The sequence below is a fragment of the Miniopterus natalensis genome, chromosome 11 (assembly GCF_054644295.1).
Source record: "Miniopterus natalensis isolate mMinNat1 chromosome 11, mMinNat1.hap1, whole genome shotgun sequence".
NCBI classification, from domain to species: Eukaryota; Metazoa; Chordata; class Mammalia; order Chiroptera; family Miniopteridae; genus Miniopterus; species Miniopterus natalensis.
In genome coordinates, this window is record NC_142091.1 from 58,697,705 (window position 1) to 58,708,311 (window position 10,607).

Below are 10,607 nucleotides of genomic sequence, written 5' to 3' on the forward strand. Positions count from 1 at the left end.
ATTTTGAAAAATCCACATCCCGTTTTATTTTCATGATTGTGTTTATAACCAAATCATGGAAAAGATAAAGCACTTTCTATCTTGCTTCTGTGTTAGGTCTATTAAAATATCATTACATTTCCTTAGTCTACTTCAAAAACACCTATGCCTCTTATAAAATTAAATAAACCTGGGTGCTCCTTGATCTGTAATTTTTTATTTTGCATGTATCAGGCAAAAAGAATATTGCCTCCTTCTGTCACCAGAATAAAAGCAGCAAACTTGCAAGTCCAAATCTACAAGATTATTAAAACTCTTATTTTTAAAAATGCATTCTCTTGTAGTTGGGTAATACACTTGAAGACACATTAATGCTGACTGTCAAGTAGGTATAATGGCATTAAATATGAACTAGCACATCATTTCATGGGTGCAAGATGAACTTATAAGATATAAATGCTCTGACAGTAAGAAAACATACTGCTATATTCAATTATATCATCTGCTCCAAATACAATTGCTTCTATGTTTGGTAAATAGATTAAATCCAGGTCACATTCCTGTGTTCAACTGAGTTTCTAGTCACGCTCCCTTTTTTCTAAATACTTGTGTTCTTTGTTTCTGCATGTTCTTAAGTGTCATCATTTATTGCTATAGGCATGATGGCTATATTTAACTAATAATGACAGTGGTTGTCATTAGATTTTAACTCAGTAACACCAGTCTGACATATCATTTGAAGTATGTCTTCAATTTAAATTTGATTAAAATTACAAACGTTCCATCTATTGTGTCAATCAAAATGTTGTTACTCTTCCCCTGAACTTTTCTATGAACTTTCTTGAAATAAGTTATGGCAGCTTAAAGTTAAGGCTAGCCTTGGGTCATAAACACATTTCAACATATAACTCTTGGGTGGCTCGGTTAATTGGACAGTCATCCCATATACCAAAAAGGTTGCAGGTTCAATCCCTGGTCAGGGCATATACAGGAGACAACTGATGGATGTTTCTCTCTCACATCAATGTTTCTCTCCCCCTGTTCCTGTCTCTCTCAAATCAATAAACATATCCTTGGGTGAGAATTTAAAAACATTTTTAAATATGACCCTTGGAATGGAGCAGAGCAAGGCTGTTTGGGGGTCCTTTTATAAAAGGACTTGATTTTGACTTACATCCCAGGAAAAATTCTCAAGGCAAAAAACACAATACAGTGAGTGTTCAAAGGCTGATTCAGATTTTCATACCATTCTTTAGATACAAGTGCTTGGCAGGCATTTTAATTGGGTTGTATGTATTTTTTAAATCTCAGACATAGCACATACCTTTGGTAGTAAAAACAGGTACTTGCAACAACCAGTATGAAAAGCTGGTGGAAATACAATGTTGTAGACACCTATTATATCCAGTAGGTTTTTACATACATCATCTTATTTACTCCTCATACTAACACAATGAGGTGTAGTGTATTAGGCTCAATCTGTGGGTAAGGAAACTGAGGCTTAGATAGGTCAAGTGAATTGCCTGGCTTCGCACTGCAGTTCACTTCCGTGGCAGTGGTGAAAAAAGGAGAGACAAATGCTTTCATTGTTGCTGTTTCCCTGAACCCCGCCAGCTATTCTGGGAAGGTAGGAGTGAACACAAACTTCTGATTAATAGCCTTGGGGTCTTAATAGCATGTGGGATCTTAGTTATGTTTATAAAATGCTATTGTCGGTATTCTCTTTAGACTAGGGATTTATAGGCATTTAATCTTCAAATAATTTTTATTTTTTAGAAAAACAAGAGCATATGCAATAATCCTTTAATTGCCTCTATTTTACAGGTAAGGACATTAAAGCACAGACCAATCTGTTCAAGGTCATATAACAGACACTAGAATCTCGCAAGATCATCTGACTTCAAGGCTAGTGTTCTTTCCACTAAATTATAATGCATCTCTCATGTCTCTCCAAACAGATGCCTGAAAGCTTTAAAAGCAAATAGTTTGAAAGGCAAAACCATCTGCAACACTAACTGTAAAATATATAAATGTATTCCCAGGTAAAGGGACAAGCAAGGTAGACAGACAATGGCGTAAAAGATTTGATTTAAAGGTTACTGCAAATGTCAGCTTCATTTTTGAACAAAATTGCCTCTTTGTTTCCATGACATTATTTGTTCTTATGATAGCAACCTTTTTATTTCCTTCATAACACTTACCACTGTCAGTAAATACCTTACTTAGTTCTTTATACACTCACTGTCAACTGCTCCTTCCACCTCACTAGAAGCTAAGCTCCAAGAGACCTTTGCTGGTTTGTGCCATATCCCTAAGGCTTGGTGCAATGTCTGGCACATTGTAGGAACTCAATAAACATTCATCAAGAAAATGATTGAATAAATAAATGATCTCTATTTAACCATGCTTCTGCCTCCTTGGACATGGAAGCATAATTTTTAATCTCCTACACACTCTTTCAGCTCTAATCAGAGATATTCTCTCTGTCCACTCTTACCCATGCAGCAAACAGTTCACGGTAGTAGAGAAAACATTTATAACCCTCCTCAGTTAATATCCTAGCGAGAATTAAAATTTATCAGATTTCTTTACAGCTGTGACAGAAGACCTTATCCAAAATCCTTAGATCAGATGCAATTCTATGAATAGAAATTTCTGGATTTTAAAAAAGTTCATATGGTGCATATATCATACATTATGTAATACTCCCAGCAAGGTCCAGGGTAGCAGCCCATAGTCCAACACATAAATATGTCAACAATTTAGATGTTTCTTAATGATTTGATATTTTGACAATATAAGGGGGTGCTGACACATGTGTGTTCTAGAGTTTTCTATTAGCTAAGGACATTTTTTTGGAGGGAGGTCTTTTGCAATTATCTTTATATCTACGTCTATTATAGTAAGGATACACTACACACTATTTACAGGTCTAAAACTTTTGGAATCAGGAAACACAAAAATATACACCTCCAAAATATAGTTTTAGCCTCATTTGTAGAAACAATAGAAGCACATGCTATCTCAGAAGAAAGTGAGTGTTTTCTCCATCTAATGCCATTTTCCTGCTTTTGAGTATATGCAGCTCAGTGGGAGATAATATGGACTGACAAATAATCCCACCTGATTCATATGCTATTCAAACAATATAACAGAGAATTCGGGAAAGCCCACTCTAACTCCTGCTGTATCTGCTCAAATTAAGTAGTAGTGACCTTACAGGAGAGCATCAGGAAGCCCAGTGTCAGCTTTAACAGGACAAAAGCCACCACTGGTGTCGGCAGCCCTATGGCGTTGTCCTGAGACCAGCAGCAGAAATGGCCAGGCGCAGTGTGATGTGGATAGTGGGCGCCTCTTGAAACATGTGCTCTTAACATAACATGTAAAAATCAGCAAACTCAGGAGACATATAATGAAGAGAATATGATGCATGAATCCAGGTTCATTAAATTAATGCATTTTTTTTGAAAAACAAAATATGACAGAACATTTCATTCTTGATGCAGATACGCGAGAAAGTGTTATGCTGCTATTCATGATGTGTCTTGCGTGTCACGGAATTGAAATATTTCCAAATCATCAATAATTAAAATGATGAGAATCCATCATTTCACTGACATTCACTTCTACATGAAAAGATGGCATATTTTAAATGTGCTCGCACATATTCTTGTCAATCACGAGCTGTCACAGCAAATTATTTCATTTTCAGATCACATGACAGCAGAAAATCTCCAGGTTTAAATTTAGATCTGAGGTGTAATATCAAGAACTCTTTTCACGGGTTTTGGTGTGTTTTTTTCCAGTGACTACATCTTCACAATCCAGCTTGTAAAAGATGTAAAATCTTATTCATAATACTCAGTTACTCTTCTGGTTAACAAAACTCAGGACTTAAGCAAATCGCTGTAAATGATAACTCTAAAAGCCAAATGGTAGGCTAGGACAGATAGGAAAGAATCAAAGTATAAAACTAAAAAAAATTCAAAACCACCAGTGCTCCGTACATGGGAAGGGAGGCCCAATGAATTAGGTCCAAATGAGGTTTTCTCTCTCATCTTCTTTAGACATTTAAGCACCTTCAGGGCGTGAACCCTTCCTTATGCTAGGTTTGCATGGCCTGGACGTCATCAAGGAACTGGACTCATAAACCCCATGAAGCCGATGCATGAATTTTCACTAGGCGCCACTAAGCAGGAGATTCAGGAAACTGAAGACCTACACTGCTTGCCTGCCCATAAATCTGAAAACTTTTAAATGCCTTTTCAAACAATGCAGTAACTACCTCTTCATAATTCTAGCAGAATCATTAATTTTAGAATCTCCAAATGCCAGAATTATAAGACCTAATAGGACAGTTGATTATCACCAGCAATCTTCATAAAAATGTTTCTATTTTCCCCCATACGCAATTAATCTTTCTGCTTAAGCGTTGAACTTCAAAATGCAAGAATTATTCGGGGATACTGCATTTCAACAGAGAATGCCTCATGTCAGTTTTGACCTTGGCCTGACCTCTATATAAAAGCTTTGTGTTTCAAGGTATGTGATGAATAGCTCTCTGGCTTTAAATCCAGTGCCACTGGTTGTCAACAATGATGCTCAAAAGGGGTAATAAAGTAGTTAAAAAATCAGAGATGTTCTCTGGATTAAATAAGTATTACATCTAGGCAAAAAGAAAAAATCAGAGATGTTCTATACATATGTTTCTACCTTAGCAAATCTGGAAGTAGTTATAAATAAGGTAATTTTCACTATCTATACTGCTTTTCCAAATAATAGGAAAACGATGAAGTATGGAATTATAATTGCCAAAATATACCTAGGCTGATTTGGCCTTCCTGTGCCATAAATGAAGTAAATTTTCCTTTGGAGGACCCATTTGATTTACTTTGTTGAATAGTGTTCTCGGTTTTAAGAATTTACAACTTATTTGCCCAGTTTATGGTCCTTAAAGACCAGGGCTTCTATCCCTATGCCAGGACTACACATACAGTAGAATTTAATAAATATTTATTGGCTTAAATTTAGATTAAATTGAATTAAATTGAATTTAAAATCAGAGATGAAAGAATAATGATAAAAAAGAAATCAGACTATGAGCCCTTTTTTCCACCTGTCTCTAATCTATCCTAGTACTCAGCACATAGTATGCTCTCAGTGAATGATGGCTGAATGAATGAAAATCAATATATTGAAATAATGACCAGTTGCTTCTAATGCCTGTTGGTTAAATGCATATAAAATATTCATGGTCATTTAGAAAGATAAAACAGTAACACCCAATTCTGTCAGTTGTTTTATTCCTATTTACCTTTCAATGTTTGATTTTCCAACTTCTGAGAATGCCCTCCTACCCTAAATTTATCTACCACCTTCAAAGCTGTTCATACATGTTTTACTTTTATGGTACATTCAGGACAACAAGTTGGCAAATTATTGATTTATCTATAAGACATATGCAAGAAAAGTAATTTTAATTTGATTTTAGAAAGTATGTGACATCTATATGAAATATGTGTATATATATGTATGACATACATATATATATGAAATCTCCCATACCCCTCTCAAATGATCTAAATCAAGTTTTACATCTATATTACCATACATATATACACACATATGTATAATATTTATTTATATTTATATACTTAGTGTTCTGAAAGAAATCAAATACTAGTCTTCAGGCTTATCTATGAGCTTAACTTAGATGAGTGGCTTTTTCCCCATTATACTTATCCTAAGTCTTTTTAATGGACATGTGATATGCTAGTCTGTGTCCAAGCTCACCTACAATTTCTTTTCTCAAAAGACAAGGCACATCTGCCACCTGCTCTACTCCGTGTCCCAGCAACAACTGTCGAGCAGCATAAAGATTGATTATCAGTCAAAAACCATTGCACAACACCAGATTTTGGTGGGTTAAGCTTGCTGATCCAGCAAGAGATGGTGTGAAATTTTCAGGAGTGTGTGCCAACATTTTGGTGCTAAAAGAACAGCAGTGCATGTCACAGTGAAACACAGCCAAAGATGTGCAGACAAAGCAGAGAAGTTTTTGTTCTGGACTTGGCTTTAAAAAGGATAAGAAAGAAAACAAAAAGTAAGAGGAAACTAGTTTGCACATTTAAAAATCATCCACCGGGCTCAGTCATGTGTGTAACGTTGGTATTTTACGCATACATGTCGGGGAGATTTTCTAAGCTTAGCTGTAAATAATTTTTATATCTCTCTTCCCCAATACCATTATCATATCAAAGGCAAGTATTTATTATTTATCAAAATAATCAAGGATCTTAAGAAAGCACTAATTATATAAATATCTGAATATAAAAAAATCCTCAGAAACATTTACCCACAAAGACTCATGCTTATATACAAGCAGATTATTAATGAATATAAAATAAAGGCAGCCATATTTAAGATTAAAGCAAAATTAGAAAATTCTATGGATCTACACTATCGTATAGGTAATTTTTACTGAGTATTGTAGCAACAAGTTTCTTTACAAGGACCAAATTACCTTGAACTTCCTATTGAATTCAATAAATTATTTCCTGATGATCAAGCATTATGAAAGAGACAGAAACCTGAGCATTACTTTATATAATAGCATTAGTAGAGAAAGAATTTTCATCGCCTCATCTGTAATGAACTCCAGAATTACTTTTCTTGTATTTATGCAATTACTGCCTAGACTTGCCTTTGGTTCACCAGCTTTATAGCAGTTGCAGGAAAAAAAATTCTTCTAATAAGGTATAAAAAGCATAAGGGAGCACAGCAGTTAGGTACACTGAATTTGTATGGCAAAGTTGTGTCATTTAAATGTAATTACCATATATAGGACTTGATAACAGACTCTGGATATGACATGCTCGGAAGAATATTCTTAGATTGCGGTACTTTCATGTATCTCTTAAAATGTATTCTTATACTAAAGAAAGAGAAATGTTTTCTATTTTTAGAAAATCTAAATGCACTTTTTAAAAAAAGATCTTACCTGCAAATATCTCTAAAATATATATATATTTACATTTATATCTCATATATAATTTCTATTATTATAATTTCTATTATATATATTTATTTATATATATACATTTAAAGGTTAAAAAAAAGTTAAGGTGTAGTATTTACTGTATGAAAAATTTTATTAGGAAAATGACATGTATATAAGAATTATGTGTTCATTACTGGCCACAATTATTTTCATAATTGTGTTAATGCCATCGGAAAAAAGACCAAGAGTTTAAATGAATAAATGATACTTGAATCTTTGAACTATTTTCTAAGAGAATAAGTCTAATGAATTATGTCTGTTGGGTGTCACAGAAACTAAACAGCAAATTCAATAATCTCTGATTTAATTTATTATATTTTCACCATTTAACCTCCTGCAGGCTCCCTAATGTCTATTCAGATCTATATTAAATTAAGCACCAATGCTAATGAAGGGCAATAAACGTGGCTGTCAGTGGATTTTTCTTTCATTAACCACATTATCCTCTTACTGAGCTGTAAACGCGTAAACATTAGTTTTGTTAAACCGTGCAAAGACGACAGGATGGAAATCATTTTTTAATTGCATCCCTCAAGCAATTTACTGTATGTGGGGGTAGGATTTTTTTTCCTTTTTTACCTTTAATTTTTTTGAATGGATCTAAAAAGGGCTCTCCCATTGAAACATAAACATCGGCTTCGTGGGGTATATCTTCAGGTTCGAGGGCTTCAGTGCCATCTGCCAAGAACACTCGTCGTGCGGCTGTGTTCAGATTCAGCTTTTCCGTGCACTCCTCCAGCAACTGGAAGAAAGCGAGAGGTAAGAGAAAGTGATTCACCAAAGGAAAGGAACATGTTTCCGTGAAACAAAAGGTGCCAGCAATCAAAACAGAAACTTCAGCCCATTGCCAGACTTTCCTTGAGTAACTTCACCAATATAGTAATTTTCTAGCAGTTGAAAATATACAAATAAAAGGTAAATCGCAGCACTAAGAATATCTAACGGTTGTCTAATTTTAGTCCTTAAATGTCCTGTCAGTTAAATGTTCTTATAACTCTATAAGAAATATAAGCCACTTTATCTGCTTAATATACTATTTATATATTAGTATATATAAAGGAAAGGAAAGGAAAGAAATGTCTGTGCGTCCTACATATGCATAAGCAATTCACAGACTCCTATCACTAAAAAGAAATCTTTAACATAATAAATGTCATTTTTCTCATCTTTTATATTATAAAGAGAATAAGGGAAGAACTGAAGCACGGAAAACTTGCACACTAGTTACCAAGGTGATGGTTGGTACAGTAACTTTGGCAAAGGCTGTGTGAGATCCATTTCTGTAAGCTGTTACTCTAATCACTCTGGGCTGAAGTTTACCCCTGTGAGAGATTCTGTGCCAGTTCTGGGCCGACTGAAATTCTGGAGATGAGAGCGCCGCAGCTCTGAGGAGGGAAAAACAGAGTAAAAATAGTGACGACATTCAAAAAGATATCATCTTGGGTATTTTTTTACAGAGATAGGCCCTAATGATTGTTCATAAGTATTCTTCAAAAAACTTTTATAGGATATAATTGCATATAACTACTTAAATATTTCAAAACACTTAATACGAGATAAGTTTGCCAAAACTGTTCATGTCAAGCACATATCTCAGAATAAATCCTTTTTATCATTTTACTTATAAAACATCATACTCATTTTTTAAAATTATATTGCTATATTAATTATGTTCTGATAAAAAGCAAAAAAAATAGCAATGGGGTCTTAACATCATAAAATAGTGAATGGCGAACATTTTCCTTGTTTTCATGTTTATCAAAGTTCTTTGCTTTTTCAAAAAGATTTCAAGTTTCAAATAGATTATAACTAAATTTTTTTATCTTAAAATTAATTGTAATTGCTTATATTTCAAGTTGTTTGAAGGCAGTAAGAGAAGATTTCTAAGTTTTGTCTTTAGTTAAAACCAGTGTCGATCCTTATTTCCTCGGCAGAAGTACACGTAAGTGATTAATGTGTCAAATTTTTACTTCAGAGATCTCTAACTAACCCTGTTAATTCTTAATGCTACAGAAGGCAAAGTAAACATTTCCCTAAAACTTTAGGGAAATTAATATCAAAATATATCCACCTATTCAAATATATGAAAATAATAGGAGCATCAGTTTCTTGAATTGATTTTTGTTTTATGAACATTTTATTCTATCCACAAGCTCTTAGGTTAAAAGTTTATAACAGCCTTGATGTGAAAATGCACACAATAGTTTTACAGTAAGTTCACTGCGATTTAATTTTATTTTGAAATACTGGTTAAATACCAAAAGTATGCATTTCAATTTTTAAACAAATATCTGGTAAGCAAAGATATTTCATGATCCCACACTAATTCTGCTTCAAATATTTTTTTCAGAGTTTCACATTCTCCAGGTTGAAGTGTATGTACTTCATGTTCTCCATAAATGTAATTAACAACATTCTACTCCGGTGCTTTCAAAGGAAAAAAATAAAACAAAACAAAAACAGAAACAAAACCCTAGGGACAGAGACGTGTTACATTTTAATGTCTGCAGTAGTCAACTGAATCATTATAAATTCTGCTCAAAGGACAAACCTTCAACAGTTGGTTGAAAAAAACAAGAGGACAGCTTTGATTACCTCAGTTGACCTGCTGGAGCACTGACAGGTCTGTTTCTCTTGGATGCTGATATAAAACAGGGATTGTTTTCACTGTTTGATTTGTAGCTATCTGGGTCTGATATTTCATGGCTATGATCTGATGCTGTTTGATGTGTGGAGCAATCTTGAAGTCCTGACCCTTCTGATATTGCTGCTGAAAGCAACCGTCTGTTGGGGCCAAACTGAGGCTGCAAATAATCTTCAGTAGTTTTAATAACTGCTTTTGCCTGGGATGACATAAACTCCCTGGGAGAAACAATGCGTGGAAGAATACAGTGAATTGATTTGCAATCACTTATTAACAACTACCACATAACAACTAGTTTTGTGCTAGACAAATACTGCACACTTAGCCATTATTTCATTTAATCCTTACAATATCCCTGGGAAGTGGGTACTATTTCGATCCCCATTTTCCAGATTTAAGAAATTGTGGCTGAGAGGCTAATTAACTTGCCCGAGCTCAAATAATCAGTTAGTTGGCAGGAAGAAATTGAACTCAAGCTTGTCCTAAGATAAAACCCACATTCATAATCATTAAACTTAATTACTTACTTAAAGAAGAAAGCTGTGTAACCCTTGAAACAATGTAAGTAAATTTTTTAAATTATTGATTGGTTTATTAAACACTAGCACTCTGCCAAGTATTAGGAAATACAAAAGTTAAAGAGATGTGGTTCCTACCCTTGAGAAACTTGCAAACTAACCCCTAATAAAGAGAGAATATACTGTAAATAAACTGCTTAGAACTATGGGTGTGTATTAATTTTAGGTGCAAAACAGAATTCCTTGAAGGCAAACTTTTGTAGGCTGGAATAAAGCTGGTAAAGGCTTCCCAGCAGACTGGAGATTAGGGTGACTAGCTCATCCTGGTTTGTTCAGGACTGTCCTGGCTTTGGCACTGAAAGTCACACATCCTGAGGATTTCAAGTGATACAGCTTATTACCAGAA

General features: G+C 34.3%; 1 protein-coding gene across 1 annotated transcript in view; it reads right to left on the reverse strand.

Moving 5' to 3' along the window:
* Window positions 1-9,894, reverse strand: part of DCDC1 (doublecortin domain containing 1) — a 151,418-nt gene extending 141,524 nt beyond the window's left edge. Inside the window, exons 1-3 of the mRNA XM_087822274.1 lie at window positions 9,635-9,894; window positions 8,268-8,424; window positions 7,619-7,781 (exon numbers count right to left, since the gene is read on the reverse strand). Coding sequence (XP_087678400.1) covers window positions 7,619-7,781; window positions 8,268-8,424; window positions 9,635-9,894 — 580 coding nt within the window. The remainder of the gene's footprint in view (window positions 1-7,618; window positions 7,782-8,267; window positions 8,425-9,634) is intronic.
* Window positions 9,895-10,607: the final 713 nt, after the last annotated feature.